Source organism: Grus americana, chromosome 2 (assembly GCF_028858705.1).
Source record: "Grus americana isolate bGruAme1 chromosome 2, bGruAme1.mat, whole genome shotgun sequence".
Lineage (NCBI taxonomy): Eukaryota > Metazoa > Chordata > Aves > Gruiformes > Gruidae > Grus > Grus americana.
The window spans coordinates 145,954,188-145,973,208 of record NC_072853.1 but is presented as its reverse complement, the minus strand read 5'-3'; the positions used below and the strand labels follow the sequence as shown (position 1 = coordinate 145,973,208).

Here is a 19,021-nt window from a genome sequence, read left to right as displayed (position 1 = left end):
AATTTTTACAACCAAGGAAATGTGAAACATATTTTTAAAATTCCTTCAGCAAGACTCTCTGTTATGGGTTGTGCAGCCCTGTTTGGGTGTAGTATTCTGTACAGTGAAACAATCTGGTCATTCTGAAGACACTAGAATTGCGCTGCTAAAGATGGTAGGGACTGAATACATCATTAAGAGATGATTCATCATCTAGAGGAAAAAGGAGTTAGAATGTTCATTTTCTCCAGATTTACGGGATTACATCTGCATTGCATATTTGCCAACTGTTCCTTCTTCCTTTCATTTGTATATCCAGAAGTGGAAATATCTTTACAATTGAATATAGTTTAATCATATTTCTTGCAATTATATTGCACTTGTAAATGTAGAAGACTTCAGTGCTTAATTTTGGGCCCCAGATGCTTAGAACGAAGTTCAGAAAGCCAAAGGACATCCTCCATAATTGTCTGTGCCTAAACTGTCCAGTACCGTGGGCCATAGGTAGGTGGAAGAGAAAACAGCCATCGTATGGGCCTGCTGCCTCTGTTGCCTGTTGCTGAAGGACATCACTGGCTGAATAGGTGGAGCTGGAGAAGGGACCATAGTGGAATCATGGCCAGATCCATGCCTTAGTCATGTAGAGAGCTGCTGCACAAACTCTTTCCCTGCTGTCAAGTTGGAGCCCCCAAGTCAACACCTGCCTGTCAAGTACTAATTCCCTGCTGCACGTGATTCCTCGCCGCTTGGTTTTGTCTGTGCTGTTGAACCTTTGCTGGCTCCAGTACAAAACATGGGAAGCATTACTGCCTTAAGGGTACAGTCTGAACAATCAGCACATTTTGGACTAGGATTCATTCAGTATCAGGGCACGGATATGTTGTCCAATCTGTCTGGCCCTGTGGATCAGATAGCAGAAGCCCTTACCCATTGTGGTGGGTTGACCCTGGCTGAAGGCCAGGTGCCCACCAGAGCCACTCTCTCACTCCCCTCATTCACTAAACAGGGGAGAAAAGGCATAACGAAATGCTTGTAGGTCGAGATAAGGACAGGGAGAGATCACTCACTAATTGTTGTCACGAGCAAAACAGACCAAACTTAGAGAGGAGATTCATCTAATTTATTACTAGGCAAAACAGAGTAGAGGAATGAGAAAATAAAATCAACTCTTAAAACACCTCCCCCCACCCCTCCCATCTTCCCGGGCTCAACTTCACTCCCGGCTTCAACCTCCGCCCCCCTCAGCGGCACAGGGGGACGGGGAATGGGGGTTACGGTCAGTTCATCACATGTTGTTTCTGCCGCTTCTTCATCCTCAGGGGGAGGACTCCTCTCATCGTTCCGCTGCTCCAGCATGGAGTCCCTCTCACGGGGTGCAGACCTTCAGGAGCAAACTGCTCCAGCGTGGGGTCCCCCACGGGGTCACAAGTCCTGCCCGCAAACCTGCCCTGGCGTGGGCTCCCCTCTTCACGGGTCCACCGGTCCGGCCAGGAACTTGCTCCAGCGTGGGCTTCCCACGGGCCACAGCCTCCTTCAGGTGCCTCCACCTGCTCTGGCGTGGGGTCCTCCACGGGCTGCAGGTGGAATCTCTACACCCCCTCATCCTTCCTCCATGGGCTGCAGGGGGACAGCCTGCCTCACCATGGTCTTCTTCAACACGGGCTGCAGGGGGATCTCTGCTCCGGCGCCTGGAGCTCCTCCTCCCCCTCCATCTGCACTGACCTTGGTGTCTGCAGAGTTTCTTACATCTTCTCACTCCTCTCTCCGGCTGAAAAGCTCTCTCTCTCTAACTGTTTTTTCTTCTTCTTAAATATGTTATCACAGAGGCGCTGATTGGCTTGGCCTTGGCCAGCGGCGGGCCCGTCTTGGAGCCGGCTGGCATTGGCTCTATCAGACACAGGGGGAGCTTCTAGCAGCTTCTCACAGAAGCCACCCCTGTAGCCCCCCCGCTACCAAAACCTTGCCATGCAAACCCAACACACCCATACTGACACCTCATTCAGAATTCTTTCTGAAAGTGAAATTCTGCAGAAATGAAGATGAATGTCTGTCTTTAAAATACTGTGAGGAAATAGCAGGTGCCAGTGATGGTTGGAATTGTTGATGTTCCCCTTTATACTGTATTTGAACAGGTAGCTATTGCTCAGGAGATCCAGATTCAATTCCTTCTTTGCTGAGAATATTCAAACCCCCATTCTTACTCTCCTAGAAAGTACTAAATTCCACCTCAAAATCAGGAAGGGATCTCAGCTTTCCTTTTCAAAGCTGTTGACTTAGAAGAAAAATATTCAAAAATCATTCAGCCTGAGAGAGCAAGCCTGACTCTGTAGTGCTTAGAGTAGTCACCTGGAGAGGGGCATTCCTGAATTCCCCTGAACCCCTTTTTTTTTGAAACAATTACTGCACAAAATTGTTAACATCCATGGGACAGGAACTGGAAAGCAGCACTTCTTTTCCTTCAGGGTGAGCATACCTTCCTCAGGGAAAAGTATAAGCGTCCTCTTTCCTTCCCAGCAAAGCTTGATTTTATTGACGTCTCTGAAGCAACTTCTGTCAGTAGAGTTACCGCTTACCTTCCTTTTCACCATGCTCCCTGCACTGAATAGCCTGGGTTGCTGTGAGAGACCCATACAGAGATAAGGAGTTTGAGTCATTTAAGAAGGGAAAAATGAATGAGGGCTTTTTGTAATCTGATGGATGTACTGTAACCTGAGCAGATTTTTTTCTCATTCCAGTCTGCCTCCATGTCCTTAAAAAAGGGATAGGCTTTTGTTTGGAGCCTGGTCCAGTAGGCATAAAAGAGATGATATTACACCTGATTTGGGTTTCCCGATTCAGTGAAATGCAAAGCTTTTCAGTCCTTTTAGGACTAAAGCATTCAAACACCTGGAATGGTAAAGGTTGACAACTGCAGTACAGCTGCTGTTGGGCCTCACCTGAACAGGTGTCTTCACAATCAGCGTGCAGGCAGGCAGGCATGGGCATACATTACTTTTTAGCTCTCAAATGGAGGGTTGGAGATGAGATTTGGTCCTTAGTGAATATTTAACTTCATAGGATCCAAACAGTCATTAACACACATGAATGTGGCTACTATGTAAGGTGTCTGACTTTAAAAGTTAGGACCGTCTCTACGTGGTCAGTGCTGAAGTTGTAGCTGAAAGTGTCCAGATGAATGCAGAAAATCATGGCTTGCTCCTGGAGCTCCCATCAATTTACCAACATCTTTTTTTAATTTCTGATGAGAAAGGTAAAATGAACAAAATCTTCAAGATGATGTCACCTAAAAGAAATAGTACTTTTTTACATTTTCCTTGAGTCTTCCTGGTTTAAATGCATCTGGTTAGTTGTAAAAAGAAGAGACTGGCAAGGCACAATGTATATGTCACAGGAAATTAACTGTCTTCTTTCTACTAGGACTCCAGGGTTTCAGAGTCATTCACTGTTTACCATTACAATGGACTGAAGCAATCTAACTATAACGAAAAGGTAAGATTTAAGAAACATAAATCTAGCCCTAATAACAATCAGTATGCAAAACTGACTATAGTTACAGGCAAAATACTTGAACTTGAAACAGACTTGAAACAATGATATATTGGGAATTGGAAACTGCTTTGTGCTCCCGATCATATTTTAGCTAGTGCAGTGCGTTGTTTGGCTAGACCACATCTCTTAAGCTATGCATTTTAAATAGACGTTTCTCGTGCTTATCCATGGGAAGTGGGATCTGAACTGTAAAGGGCAATGGAGATGTAACACAGACAAACTGCAGCTTCTATAAGTAACCCTACATCTAAATTGAGATGTTTGGATTTTTTGTGGAGTATTTTAGTAGTCGAGACTTGCATCAAAAAACAGTATTTCCTGGAACCACTTAATGGGGGACATTTTCAGCTTTCGTGGAAGGAGGGGTATACATGACACACCATGACTGCTTCTGAGTTAGCGCCTGAGTTAGCATTTAGGTTAGAAGAGGGTAAGGCATTGATAGACACAGGGAACAAAAATGACTTCAAGTAAGAAGACTTTTTGAGAAAATCTATATACTCAGTCTCCTGAATAGTTTGGAGTTAAGTCCTTAAAATCACCCCTGTGAAGTCTCCAGCAGTTTCATACCCCAAAATGTAGGGAAAAGCTTTCAAAGATGCAGTTGTCTTTACTATTGAACATATATATACATAATCAAGAAAATTTAAACATTCTTATTTTCAGAGGATTATGCCTGTAGCATTTTAAATATTGTTTTATGAATAGAGCTGATTTGCAACAGAAGTTCTATTTTATGGAAAACTAATTCCATAAAGTTAAGTCTAAGGAACATTGCTCTTATAAAATAACATCAAATTTTGCAACTGCGACAGTAGTAGAAGATCTATTGTCACAGAGTTTTTGCGTTGCATTTCCTAGATTATTTTTTTTTCCCACTTTTGACCTTTCCTGTCTATTGATGTAAACAGTCAAATGAGTATGGCCCGATCAGGATTTTCAGGCATTTGAGTCTCAGAGATTAGGTTTTTTCAATTTCATACCTCATTTTATTTAAATATATATATATATATATAAAAAAAAAATTCATGGATTTTATTTTTGTAGTTAATAAAAAAAACCCCCAGTATCATAACAAGTCCTCTGCTAACCCGGTGAAAATAATAATCTCATCTTAGAGTTTTGAAACAAACATAGGCTGACATAATTGGATTTATTTTGACAGGTCATGTATGTAGAAGGCACAGCAGTCGTTATGGGTTTTGAAGAACCAATGCTACAGACGGATGACACTCCTGTAAAACGCTGCTTGCAAACCAAATGGCCATATATAGAATTACTCTGGAGCACAGATCGATCTCCTTCTTTAAACTGATGTGTTGCGTGTAAGCGACATCCTGCTGTCGAATGCTTGAGTGGGGATACAGGAATTGGTATTTGCTTGGAAAGTGGTATGCTTTGACTGTGTGGAGTTATACACTGGTATCATTGATGAATTGTAAATAATGATTACAAACACTTTTTCAGTGTTAATTGGACTATTTAATTTTTTAATCAGATTGATTTCTATTATAATAGTTTGTCTTTTTTGACCACTGTAGTACTGTTAATGTGAGTTATCCTAAAAAAAAAAAAAAACCAAAACACCAAAACCTGCTTATAAAATCTTAACATTATTTTGCCATCTCATGAAGATTTGAAAAATGTCTGATACTGCAGAATCTGCATATTAGATGTCAGATCTTTAAAACATAAAACATATTCAGCTTTCTCTGAATCATATAGGCATGTTTTATTATTTAAATTATATTGGCTTACATTACAGTACCATAATGTGTGGACTAGACTGGCCTTTGCACTGGATATGTTTTAATGAGTTTAAATTTTCTGCAGTTTTTCCTAAAATCTAATTTTACCTAAAGAGCTTGCACAATGTGACATAAATATGATACATTTTTAGGAATATTAATAAGTATAATTCATAAATAGTCTTTCTTGGCAGTTGTATATTACTGTGGCTTAGTTATTGGGCATGTTAAAAGTGAAAAAACTGAGGAAAAATAGATGTATTAATATTTATTTGAATTTGTATAAAAGAAATGTAAAAAACAGCAGAAAGAATTTCTTGTTCTCTAATCTTTAAACTATTCAAACTTATAATATTGCCAAATACCTCTTCTTAATTTGTCCAAACAGCAGTGTAAGCCAGCATTATTGTATGTGTTAAGTGCATGAGAACATCTGTTATTACATTATTATATTCCTTTATTTATTATCAACTTGTTAGCCCTAAAATAAAATCTTTTCCTTGAATCATGATGTATTGTTTTCAGTTTGGTTTTAATCTAACTTGTTTACTGCCCCTCTAAGATGATGAAAAGGGACTGTGGGTTTAGAAATGTCAGGTTTTGAGTTGAACACATCTCACGGAAAAAAAAACCCAAAACAACAAAAGATAATTTATTGCAGTTTAACTGTGATTGCAGAGCGTATGCTATTGCCAGAAGGGCTGAATTTCACATTCAGAATTATTTATTTTTAAAATTTTATTTTCATGTGTAAATAACAGTATGACTCTAGGATGATCATCATGCAGGAAAACAAACTGATTTGGTTGAAAATGAGCTATGTAGTGTGGAGGAGAAACCCTTGCTGGAGAATTTGCACTGTAAAGCATGTAGAAACAGAACATCCTTTGCGTGACACTTGCAGGTATCTCCTCTGCAGGACTGCACAATGTATCTGTTAGATTTACATCTGGAAATGGGTGCACGGTATAGTTCTGTGGTGGGTTGGCCTTGGCTGACTGCCGGGTGCCCACCCAGCCACACTCTTACCTCCCCCTCCTCAGCAAGACAGGGAAGAAAATAGATGAAAAAGCTCCTTATGTCCTTGTTGAGGTAAGGACAGGGAGATCGCTCACCAATCATCACAGGCAAAACAGACTCTAAATTAATTTAATTTATTGCCAATTAAAAATAGAGATAGCGCAAAACAAAAAACTAAAAACACCTTCTCCCCCACCCCTGTTCTTGCCAGGCTCAACTTCAATGCCAGCTCCTCTACCTCCTTCCTGGGCAGGGGGATGGCGAATGGGAGTTCTGGTCAGTTCATAACACTTCATCTCTGCCGCTCCTTCCTCTGCACACTCTTCCTGGGCTCCAGCGTGGGGTCCCTCCCACAGGAGACAGTCCTCCACGAACTTCTCCAATGTGAGTCCTTCCCATGGGCTGCAGTTCTTCACAAACTGCTCCAGCGTGGGTCCCTTCCATGGAGTGCAGTCCTTCAGGACCAGACTGCTCCAACATGGGTCCCCCACAGGGTCACAAGTCCTGTCAGGAGCCTGCTCCAGTGTGGGCTCCTCTCTCCATGGGGCCACAGGTCCTGCCAGGAGCCTGCTCCAGCATGGGCTTTCCATGGGGTCACAGCCTCAGTTGGGCATTTGCCTGCTCTGGCATAGGGACCATCCACAGGCCAAATGTGGATATCTGCTCCACCATTAACGTCCATGGGCTGCAGGGGGACAGCCTGCCTCACCATGGTCTTCTCCAAGGGGTGGAGGGGAATCTCTGCTCTGGCGCCTGGAGTGCCTCCTCCCCCTTCTTTTTCACTGACCTTGGTGTCTGCAGAGTTGTTCCTCTCACATCTTCTCACTCCTCTCTCCCAGGTGCCACACAGCACTTTTTACCCTTTCTTAACTACGTTATCACAGAGACACCACCAGCATTGCTGACAGGCTCAGCTTTGGCTGGTGGCAAGTCCATCGTGGAGCCAACTTGAACTGGCTCTGTGCAACACGGGGACAGCTCCTGGTGACTTCTCACAGAGGCCACTGCTGCAGCTCCATCCCCCTCAGAGCTACCAAACAACTTCAATCAGCACTTGTTTAAAAACCTAACTTCTGAGATTACCACGACCGTTCCTTATTGCAGAACTAACAGTGTATCTTACCTCTTTTGGAGATTTCTTTTTCTGAAAAAATAATTCCTTTGCAGATGACAATAATTTGAAAAAAAAAATCCTTAATTCATCTTATCTGACTCACTTAGAACACCAGTATTCCATCTTGCTATGTGGTCTGATGCTAAAAGACTTGTGCAGCAGTAGGATTGCTACTCAAAAGTAGATAATTAATTATGAGAATGTGCTTTAATCTGGACTGCCTGGCAAGTCTGAGACTTTTCCTAAAATACTTGGGCTTGATAGGTATTTGCTCCAGCTGGTTTTGCATATTTAAGATAAATGTCTTTAGGCAGACTTGCACTGATGTCTTGGAAGGTGAAAATTCCCTTTTCTTGCTCTTTCTCCTGGATTCTGGTGTCTCTTGGCTTGTACTAGAGCATCTCACACCGGCGCTTGCACTGAATCATAGCTTGAAGCCATTAGAATAAACAGTCTTTTTCTAGTCCACTGTCAGATACAATTTATGTTCTGTCTCAACAGCAAAATAGAATTTAGAAACCCAACTGATGTGAGATCTCTATATAAGCATTAGTCTGAATTAAAACTTCTGCTGTACTCCAAGGAAATTTAGCTGATGCTTAGTGTGGTATAAGAACCCTTATTCCCATGTCTTTCTTTTTCCTTTGTGCTACCCAGTTGTTTGAGGCCTGGCTTCTGGTTTATGTCACATATTTGTGGACTACAGAGGCTAACTAACAGCACTTAGTGGAACTAACAACAGTGCTTAATGGAACTTCACTAGCTCATCTAAAAGCCTCAGCCAAGTGAACCCTTCTCTTCTTTCCTCCCTGATGAACACGATGGGAGAGAGTCTGACTTTATGGAAATTCACCTTTTGTCCCCTAAAAGAGTGTGGTTATTTAGAAGGCAGACTTACAATATGTGGGGCACTAATGTCTGGTACTTCTGATTTGCTTCCATAGAAAAATGAGCAGAAACTTAAGTAATTTTCACAGGTTGTTCTCCTCTAAGTGCTAAATATATAGGCCTCATGTTTTTGTGTGTGTGCGTGTGTGGTAAGTAATACTAGAGCACTCTACGGATTAAATACATGCTTTAACTACACACAGCAAATTGTAATGCAAACTGTAAGGAGGCGCATGAACTAAGGATGCAATTAAACAACATTTTGATTAATACTCTAGGTGAATGACTTTTTACATATTGCACAGTGGTTCAATTTTAACTGCGAAGGAAAGGTCAGTATCTTCTGGGAGACGACTAGTGTCCCAGCTGGCAACATGGGACAGTTAGCAGACCATTGGGTAGGTGGTCGGAAAACTGGGTTCTCCCTCCCATGTCTTGAAGCCCTTTGAGACAGAAAATTGTTCAGCTATGTGTTGGTGTCTCTTTGCTCTAAAGTCACTTTCATAACAACAAGGAGAAAAGAGGTCCTGGGATCAACTGCTGGTTAAATGGTAAAAGAGAAATTATTTCCACTTTGATGTATACTGAAGTTTACAGTCAGATACTCTGAAAAAATTATCAAAATAAATAATGGAAGGACTACTTCCAGTGCCTCATATTAGCCCAGGTGAGTTACATTTGAAGGCTTAAGGCTAACAAATACAGTTTTGCTTTGTTAAAGCCGGTATAATCCAAATGTAAATATCCTTGTTATAATCCACATGAAGATCCCTCCAAAACAGTGAATCCCTAAAGTACTTGCAGGGCACTTTGTTTTTTGAATACTTCTGTTGAAGTTCTTGGCTTTATCTTTCAGACAGTTACAATTTCTGCTTATCTGATCCATCTGTATGCTTTTTTTATGCTCTCTTCTCTTCCTTGTGAAGATGAGTTTAGGGCAAAGGAGCCCAAGATGGGCCTGGATGGTACAGGCAAGTGATGTGGGAATAAAATTCATTAAGGCAGTGAAATAGCTACATCTGCACCACAGTTCATGAGCAGGAACAAGAACCTCCATTAGCACAAAGCATACCATGGTGCATTTGCTGTCCAACTGGGCGACTGTCTACAGCCAGCCTGTGGACAGTCACTCTGGATACTCGTGACTGCAAGCAAAGCTGCTGAGCGTACAGCATCAGGCTGTGTGCTCTGGAAAGCACCTTCAGACTCCATTGTGGGTTTGTCGAGTATTGTGCTGCAAGTCTGCTGACCGCAATAGCCAGGGAGGTGCAGTGTGAACACTGGTTGCACTCACAGCCTCCCCTGCACGTCCCTGGTGTTCCATCCTTTGGGGTCTTGCACACTAAGCAGCCAGGCTGTGCTTTCACGAATGGGGTAGATTGGCTCATTAGACACTGGTTTACATTGATGTCATGTGATTAAACTAGTTAATACTTATAAATAACGAAAAAAAATAGTATGTCCATAAAATCTCTCAAAACAGTTTATATTTTTTCACAGGCTATATGCTCAGATTGCTAGAAGATTTAATCTGCTCACTCTCAAATTACCTCTAATGCTTTTCATGTATGAATTACTTCTGCTAAGATTTTTAACTTGGACAGTGTTCACAGAGGCAAGGTTTAAAACTGAATGCTAAACATCCTTTGTTGGCATGTCATCCTGAATTCAGATCCCACCAATTCATGCTCTTTGTAGAGCATGGTCACCTTCTCATTTTATCCTTTTGCTTTCGGACAGGATAATCAATACAAAATACTGCCCATGTAATGGCTCAGTTACAGTTCAGGAGAAGGCTTCCTACCTACAGAAACAAAACTAGGAAACACCTAAGAGAAAAGGAACTATGAAACAACTATGAGGATTGGACACTTAAGCATCTGTACTGCCATGTTTTGAAAAGATTTAACATAAAATTGTCATTAATTTTGACAAGATTGATGTTAAAATCCCATATGATTCTTTGAAATACTTACCCTTCCTCTGCTATCAGGTACATTATGAAATAATGGCATAAATAAGATTAAAGCTTTCATAATAGAGCCTTCTACAAAATACTAATATTTAAGTTTTGCTTTGGCAAAACTTTCCATAGAAGTGTTGACTGATCTATTTTTAAGATTGGGAAGACCCTAATGACATATTAACCTCACCAACTGCACATAATAAAAGCTGTAGAAATCCACACCATGAATCTTGTATTTTTCTGTATACATTATTCCCACATCTGACCTTCCAGTTATTTTGTAGGGTAGATAATGACTTTTGGACTCTTGGCTAAATGTTCTTATAAAAGCTGTCTGTCCTGGCTCCAAGACAGGTTCTAAAGCCTATTAAGACTTTTTAGTTCAATATTCAAAGCAGTTAATGGGTATGCTAAAGACGAAACTGCAGTCTTCCGACAACTTGGGCAGCTGCTTAGCTCTTGAGCAGTGCAGATCACAACATCCAGTCCACGCATTTCTAAAGTCTGAGGAAACTAAGATCTGAAGTAAGCTTCCAGTGATCAGAACAGGTCCAGGTTATTTAGGGAAACACTGCAAATCCTTCAAAAAATGAAAAGACTCGCTTTGAATCATTTTGAATATCCTACACACTAATGTCTCTCTTCTTCATATGAAAAAAAAAAAAAAGGGAAAGGGTAAGGGGAGGGGGACTGCTATATGTTCACACCTTGGGGATAAGAGGATCTTGAAAGAGATTTCCTTCTTTTCATTCTGCCCTGCTCTCCACACAGGTTTCAGCACTGATAGCCATTTGAAGCGCTTTTTTCCTTTTTTAAATTTAGTTCAAACCAAGCAGGTTAGGTGGCATATATTTCAAACTAAGAGACAGGTACAAGGGGAGCACTTGAGAACTGCCTATGTTCTCACTGTGTCCCTTCTGCTTTTCATTTGTGTGAACACTCACCTACCTCCAACTGTGCTAATTACTGAATTTTCACTCTGTTTTGGATAGATCTGTACAAGATGGACACAGCACCAGAATGTGCAGCCTTCTTGCTCCTGAGTGCCACAGATCTGGTGTGCCATCTGAGCGGTTCTCCAAGTCCCAGCAACTTCATTTGTGACGCTCAGCACTGGAAATGACTGTTGTGCTAAGTAAGAGCAAGGCATTATTATTATTATTTAGCATAAGGCGACACAACTTTTAAATGCTTTCAGTTGCCTTAAAACCATATGACTTTTAAGAGTAGGCATTAACCCTACAAGTAATTGAGGTATTTCTGAATTTATTACTGGTGCTTAGATCTCTAAGAGATACTTGTTTGATGTAAAATAACAAAATGATGTCAATGGTAATGTTTCACTCTAGTAGCACAAGTAAAGTTGGTACAAATGTAAGGTGAGCAGAATTAAGGAATATTACAAGCCTGTGGGTACAGCTAAGGGTCACACAGTTAATGCTGGAAAGACACACTGTTCTATTTTTGGGAATAGGAATGTCAGTCTTATCTGAATAATCTTGCCATAAAGCACTTAAAATAAACACAAAAGTAAAGAAACCAGAACCTCAGAAGAAAACAAACTACTCTCAGCTGCTTTCATAGATATGCTCTACTGTAGCATGGTTATAAATGGGTTCTCTATTCTTCTGAGCTTTCTCTGATATTGTTTTGGACACATCTGTATTATAAATGCTGAAAAAAAATAATCTTTTTTTTCTTCCTAACAGAGTTGATTAAATAGAAAATAAAATGTATTTCCTTTTCTTCCTACCTTTGAGTAGCCAGAAAAAACACAAATAAGAATACTGTCCCCTCAAGATGTGGGTGTGATGCCCCATTTAGCTTTGTAGGGGAAGGCAGCATTTCAGGTAGAGTCAGTTTTTATATATTCTTAACAAAAAAAAGCTAGAACACTATTGTGGGGCTTGCAGGGGCAGAACAATTCAAGACAGGAGTTATACAGCCTCATCATTTTTAATTACTCTTATGAAGAGGAGCTTTCTAAAAGCACACATGCAATGAAGTAGTATCAGTTATTTGTGTGAGAACAAAGGCATGACACCTGCTCCTGCATGGAGCTGTGGCAAAGGCCTATAGCAATGCTTTCCTCTGCGGGAGTCTAAGGTGCTCCCTTCAGCATACGTAGCCAGGCAAGCACTAACAGAGAAACTTATAGAAGAATGCATTTCCTAATGTGTTCTGAACTGTGTGGCTGGGTTTACATCTTTCCTGTGGTTAGAAGGGGTTTTTGGTTGCTGAGGTTTGGGGTTTTTTGTTTGGTTTTTTGTTTTTTTTTTTTTAAATAGCCATGCTGGCAGGCACATAACAATCTGATGAAGCTCTTTTTTTTTTTTTTCCCCATGCACTTTAGTTTCCTAAAAGGGATTTTCAAGTATCACACTCTTCAGTTTAAACTCTTGAAAATGCTGGAAGTCGAGAGAAATTCAAGTGGAAACCACCAGCCTCAACTTGGCCATTTTCTGTTGTGAACACGACTGTCCAAACACAGTCATCAGGTAACTGCTGGGCAGAGTTAAGGAGGTATCCTGCTTAGCATGCATTTCTCCCAGCTTCACTGGTGGAAATTCTTGGTAAGACAAATCGGTTTCCCCAGATACAGCCTGGATAGTGCAGCAAACCACCCAAGCACCGTGTTCAGCCAGGATGGAAAAACTTTGCCCGGGCCCCGGCATCACTCCCTGTAGTGGGGAAAGAGAGCCGCTCCGGGGCCCCGACGGCCACACAGCTGCCACAGCGCTCTGAGCACCGTCCTCTCTCCCAGACAACGCCGGCGTCGTCGTGCAGAGCTGGGCCGAGGCGCCGACACCTCCGCCGGCGACAGCGGGACCGCTTCTCCCTCAGCGAGGGAGTCGCGGGTGAGGCGGCCCCAGACCGATCACCAGCGCTTCGCCCTGCCCAGCGACAGCGGGGCTCACGCACAGGCCGGTGGCGCGGGGGGGGGGGGGGGGGGCGGGTCCCCTCGGGCTCACATGTGGCCTCGTAGAAGAAGAGCTTCCTCGCCTAGCCACCGCGCTCCCGGCTGGGTCTTCACCGCGGCTCCGCGCTTCCCCGGGGGCCGCCGCCAGCCGCGCCGCGCTGCGCTGCCTGCCGCGGGCGCCGGGCGCTGGCCGCCAGGGGGCGCCCGAGCGCGGCTCGCCCCGCGACGGCGGCGGCGGGGTGAGTGGGGCCGAGCCTCCCTCGCCAGCCCCCCGCCCCGCCGGCAGCGCTCGGCGGTAGCCAGAGCGCCGCGGCACCGCACGACCGCCGCACAGCTGCGCTCCGCTCCGCTCTGCCAGCAGGAGCCGGCCGCGGAGGCGGCGAGGATGCTGCGCCTCAGCCGCGGGCGCGGGTCCGGCCGCGCCCGCCGCCGGCAGCGGCCGTGCCCGCTGCTCCTCCTCTCAGCGCTGCTCTGGGCGCCGGCGCTGGTGGCCTTCAACCTGGATGAGGAGAAGCTGACGGTGTACAGCGGCCCCCCGGGCAGCTACTTCGGGTACTCGGTGGACTTCTACATCCCCGACTCCAGCACGTGAGTGCCGCCGCCGGGCGGGCTGGGCAGGTCGCTCCCCTCAGCGCGGCGCCCGCGACCCCGGGGGGGCGGCCGGGTCCGGGCTGTGCCTGAGCGAGCGCCACTGGGCCGCCCCCGCAGCCTGGCCGGGGCTGGGGGGCGCCGACGGGCTGAGAAGAGGCTTTGGGAAAGGCGATGGGCAAACGGCGGCGTCTCGCCCGCCGCCCTCGGGCCGCTCGCCGAGGTGACAGCCCCTGGCGCGGCTTGCCGGGGCCGCCGCCCGTCGGTCCCGATTGCCCCCACCTCCCCGGTGACTTCCCGGTGTGTTTCGCAGAGTCAGTGTCCTGGTGGGAGCTCCCAAGGCCAACACCACGCAGCCAGACATAGTGGAAGGAGGAGCGGTGTACTACTGCGCCTGGCCCGCCACCCAGTGCAGGCAGATACCCTTTGATAATACCAGTAAGTAAACCGCTGAATCTCGTAGCGCAGCGTAGTGTGTGGCTCTGCTGTGCTCAGGTGCCCCTTCGGCACAAGTTTCCTCCGTGCTCGCTTTAGTTGTGTCACTTTGAGTATCTGCAGTTCGCTGGAGAAATCCCACTCCTGGGGGTCTGTATGCATGTGCGCTTGCAGGGAAGGGTTTAATGGTCCCCAGAGAAGTAACAGCAGTATGACTTCCAGGATCTGTGCGTAGTTCATCTTCAGCAGTTATTACTGCGCTTTTTTTTTTTTTTTTAAATGCTTTAATGAAAGGTGTTTGTGGCAGATTCCTCATTTCCTCATTTTGAAAATACTTTTTTTTTTTTTGAGTGCTCAGAAGGCAAAACCCCAAACCCCATGTCTCACACACTTCTCTGAATCCTGGAAATCACAAGCTTGCTAGTCTTTGCTGTTACTTTCAGCAAGGGGTTTTCTGTCTGTTCAGATGGATGAAGTACCTCATGTGACATGCTTATTTAATTTTTTTCAGAAAGCAAGAATTTTATTTCAGAATATTGGAAGCTAGATGCAAACTGATTTAGGCACAATGTGGATAGATTATATCCACTTCCAAAATCCCAAGACAGATGTTTCTTATTTAATTAGAGGGAACACATGTTTTAAACAATTCAGGCTGTTTGTGTTTTCGTTGTCTCTTTATAGGTCTTGAAAATAATTTAAACCTAGTGTTTGCAGGGACATTAAAACTGATTCCTTTATTTAGGCAGACTTTGACAGTTTAACCATTAAGCAAAAGTTATGATTCTTTAGGTTATATTTAATCTTAACATTTGTGGTTTATTTAAATGCGAACACAATGCAATTCAGTTTTTTTTCTGAGAGCACAAATTAAATTAGAAGAACTTACTTAAATGTAGCAAGCAAGCAGTGCAGTTCTGTACCCCTTCCAGCTCCAGCCACCCGCACATCCTATTACTATGTTAGTGTCTAGGAACTCTGCTCAGGATGACTCTCCCATCATGCTGGGCATTCTTCAAAACAGAATAAGAGTTAGCTCCTGTGTGTGTATGTGGCTACTTGGGCATGTAATACTACGTACAGCGTATGGTTATTTGTAAATCTGAATGTACAGACATAGACAGTATGCATACAATATTTTTATTGTAATATGCCCAAGTGTACATCTTTAAAATAAACCAGTTTAGGAAATATTCCTGTATTTCCATCTTATGATTAGATAGTTCATATAACAGAAATGGAATATATTATCTGTAGAAATTAATTTCAGGTCTGAATAGACAACTTACAGACCAAATGAAAATTCCATTCCATTTTAAAGGAATCCATTTTGAAAAATGAATGAAAACCTAGTGATGAAACCTAGAAGGACATCTGGCTTTCCTGTGGGAAACTCCAGAAAAGTTGACTAAAGTGACTCAGGACAACTCCGTACTCTTGGCAGAGATGTCCTTTTGCAGATACTATGTTTCAAGTAAAGGCACAAACACAGGCTGATGAGTAAGTGTATCAACAAGTCTTTGGACTGTATCACACAACTATTCAGCTTGGAATCTCCACAGTGTACTTCGTTCAGTCTATCTGAGACAGTTGTTTGTGTCCTCTGGGTAGATGCCTGACTTGTAGACAGCTGAAGTTAAGCCAAGGAGAGCCCATAGTGCAGATATAAATGCCCTGTACTTGGAGGAGGGACTGCAGTATAGGCAGGTTTAGCAGTGTTATCATTAGCTGTCTAATTCCGATACCAAGAGCAATAAAGGTGCCACTTCACACAATTCAGCAATGGCCAGCTGCCCTCATAGACAGGGACCCCAGGAAGTTTTGCGTAGCTTGTACCAACACCCATTCTTTATTGCCTGCAAAATAAAGGCCATCTCCAGTTCACCTTAGATGACTCTCTTTGCTGAAGTATGGATGTATATCTCATGTCATTATTTTCTCTCCAATATACGCTACTGATAGGAGTGAGTTTTTCATCTTTTCCACTATTCCCCCAAACAAAGTAATCCACATGCACTCTATACTAGATGATACTATTTCGAATAGTCTGTTACACACAGTGTCTTTTGAAGTCTCTGGGCATTGTATGTCTAGTGAGACTTAGACAGTCCATAAGAAACATGGAGGGTATTTTCAATTTATGGCTCTTGTACAGGCACCTTGTACTCACTATGCCTTCTCCCTACAACATCACTCAGAAATGCTGCTATTCCCATTTATATTTTTATTTATACTTTCATTTTTATATTTGTTCTAATAAACAGAAAAAAGTCAGTCTGGGTTGTCAAAGATCATACAGAAGTTGGTGATGATACTGTTAACTGACTCGGGGTTTTTTCTCTTCTTCCTCCAGTTTCTTAACCACAAGATTATCCTTTCTCCCAAAACAAAAACACTCAGTAATTGTTAGAAGACTGGAAATTCATCTTTAGAAGCTTTAATTTTAAAGATTAATGCTTCATTAATGTGTCTTTAGTTCTGTGTTCTAGCTGTCAAACACAGACTGGGTTCCTTACTACTAGCTCCTTAGTACTCAAAGCAAGAGTACTACTGAAATCATCTCTGTGGCACTGAATGTATGTTAGGATGCCCAAGCTGGTCTGAGTGCTATGAGCAGCTGCGTAACTTGTGTTAACGTGGAAACATGTGTGGGCTAAACTACTCTGCTGAGAAGATAGCTTAATTAGAGTCAATAGAGGTGCAGGAGTATCTACATCCCATGCCTAGAAGTCATACCTCCTAACTGAAATTGTTCTACAGGCAGTTCTCACAGATTGTTTCTAATTTCTCAGGTCACCTATCTCTGTTCTTCAGAGTAGCTAATCCAGAGATTTCCAAAGCAATGGGGTGACTTACTTGCAAACTAACATCAATTATTAGTCCTACTGATGAAATACCGTTCCTGACAAGGAAGGAGGTGGAAGGAGGATGGAATTCTGACATGCTGTATGTAGGATTTGAGCCAACCCATCCATAAGCAAGTCATGTAACCAGACATTCGCATATGGGTTGGCCAATGATATGGCATCCAGCCAAGAAGGGGCTTTAGCAGGAACTCTCCATGTTTCCTGCTGTTGATACAGCACTGACTCTGCAGTCCCATGTTTGCTGTTCTTTAAATCTGGAGGACGGGGCCAAGACTCTGGAAAAAAGCTGAAAGCACTGCCCCTGAGAGCACAACTGGTGCTTTAACCTGCTCCGTTGCAGTAGGGAGCTGAGATAAAGTATAATGGAAGGACTTTTAGTATCCTTTTACTCCAGGAGATATGGACTGAAGGGCAGAGACTCTTCTCCCTTGTTTCCCTGCTCTGTAAAGCTGTCCTGTTGCATTGCAGTGTAAGGCTGTGATACTCTTTGAAAATCAATGAGAGGACAGGGGAACAAGCGTTGGCATTATATTAAAGAGCTGTGATCTATCTTTCCTCTCTTACCTACACAAAGCTAACTTCTCCTTTTCAGTTTCTCCATTATGAAATGGGGTTTACAATGACTTATTTCTGCTTTAGCATTGAGGTCGAATTACCAGGTCCTTGTGTTTAAGCTGGGTGCTCTTCCATTCAGCTGCCAGGAGAGGTAGCAGGAGAGCAATATGAAGAAAACTCTCCCTGCTTGATTAACTCGGGAACTTCTGAACCACTCAAAGCATCTTGCAACCAGAAGCAAACTTAAATGCCCCCTGAAGTGCACTATTGCGTTTGAAATCTGGTAAAAAGTAATAGTTCAGATTTCAGAAACTCATTATAATGGTCACTTTTAATTGTAATACTTAACAGACTGCAAAAGTTCTTATGTTTTAAATTAGCTCCTAAAGGTATAATTTTAGATACCACTTCCCCTAAGTTTCCAGAACTCACTGGGGTGTTGTCTTTGCTATAAGTTAACTTTACCACTTTTAGTAAAATAGGTTATATGTTTCTAAAATAGCTGGAGAAAATTTGAGCAGCCTCTGAAGAGGAACAGGGGCGGGGGATGTGGATCAGTTCTGGCCAAGCGTGCAGTTGATAAAAAACATGAGCTAATCTGGCCACAGCAGTTGAGCTGATTGTAACAGAACCCAGGTACTGTATAAGGAAAGGATGTATTGTGGGACTCGAGAGGTTTAGTTACATGAAAAAATCATTAGCTGTAAAGATGGTAAGATTCTAGGGAAAACTTAGAATCCTGTTATAAAACAGAATTTGTATCTCAAGAGAAGGTGCTGAGGGAGCACTTTGTTGTACTTTTAAATGTTGACGCATTTCAGTCCACTATGCTATTAAGACCTTATCTGGAGCCTCATGGTTCACTTGTAGCATTCTGATTTATAATAGACCTTCAGGAGTTTCTTTTATAAGTCTCAGCCTTATCTAAAGAAGGGAAAAAATACCCTTAGCTATGTTACTTCAAGCCCTGAGGTCTTAATTTGTTTTTGATCAGATTGTACTTTGGGAAAAAATCCTATTGGGTTTGATGATTCTTTTTTTCTTGATTCATGGAATGAAAGTCCAAATAAAGCTCTCTAGATATGATCTATTAAATTAAAATAACTCATATGAATAGCATCTAAGGCACAATAAAAACCAGAAATTAAATAGATGTTTGCAGAATCAGATAAATCTAAAAATAGAAGCAACTCTTCTCATCATGCAAGGGTTTTGCATATCCTTACTGTCTCTAAACATTATGGAGTACTTTTCTCCCCTAGCATTAATGTTGAAAGCAATTGCTTGGCTTGGTTCCTTAGATCATAGTCTTTAGCATTGCATTTGTATTGTGTCTCTCTCTGGAGGGTCTAATATCTATGACCTTGTGAATGTTATTGACTTATCATTGCT

The 19,021-nt window shown here is 42.9% G+C and overlaps 2 protein-coding genes across 11 annotated transcripts in view; both read left to right on the top strand.

Moving 5' to 3' along the window:
* MINDY3 (MINDY lysine 48 deubiquitinase 3) overlaps positions 1-5,778 on the top strand; it is a 57,788-nt gene extending 52,010 nt beyond the window's left edge. For all 7 annotated transcript variants that reach the window (XM_054814099.1, XM_054814103.1, XM_054814102.1 and 4 more), the window contains 2 exons: positions 3,397-3,468; positions 4,694-5,778. In XM_054814099.1, coding sequence (XP_054670074.1) covers positions 3,397-3,468; positions 4,694-4,843 — 222 coding nt within the window. In that variant the 3' untranslated portion in view covers positions 4,844-5,778. The remainder of the gene's footprint in view (positions 1-3,396; positions 3,469-4,693) is intronic.
* Positions 5,779-13,083: 7,305 nt separating this feature from the next.
* The window catches only part of ITGA8 (integrin subunit alpha 8), a 111,189-nt gene continuing 105,251 nt past the window's right edge, over positions 13,084-19,021 (top strand). For 3 of the 4 annotated variants that reach the window (XM_054816426.1, XM_054816427.1, XM_054816425.1), the window contains exons 1-2: positions 13,222-13,772; positions 14,086-14,210. In XM_054816426.1, the coding sequence (XP_054672401.1) occupies positions 13,237-13,772; positions 14,086-14,210 (661 nt within the window). In that variant the 5' untranslated portion in view covers positions 13,222-13,236. Of the gene's footprint in view, positions 13,773-14,085; positions 14,211-19,021 lie in introns of all 4 variants that reach the window. The other variant, XM_054816428.1, reaches the window with a different exon arrangement.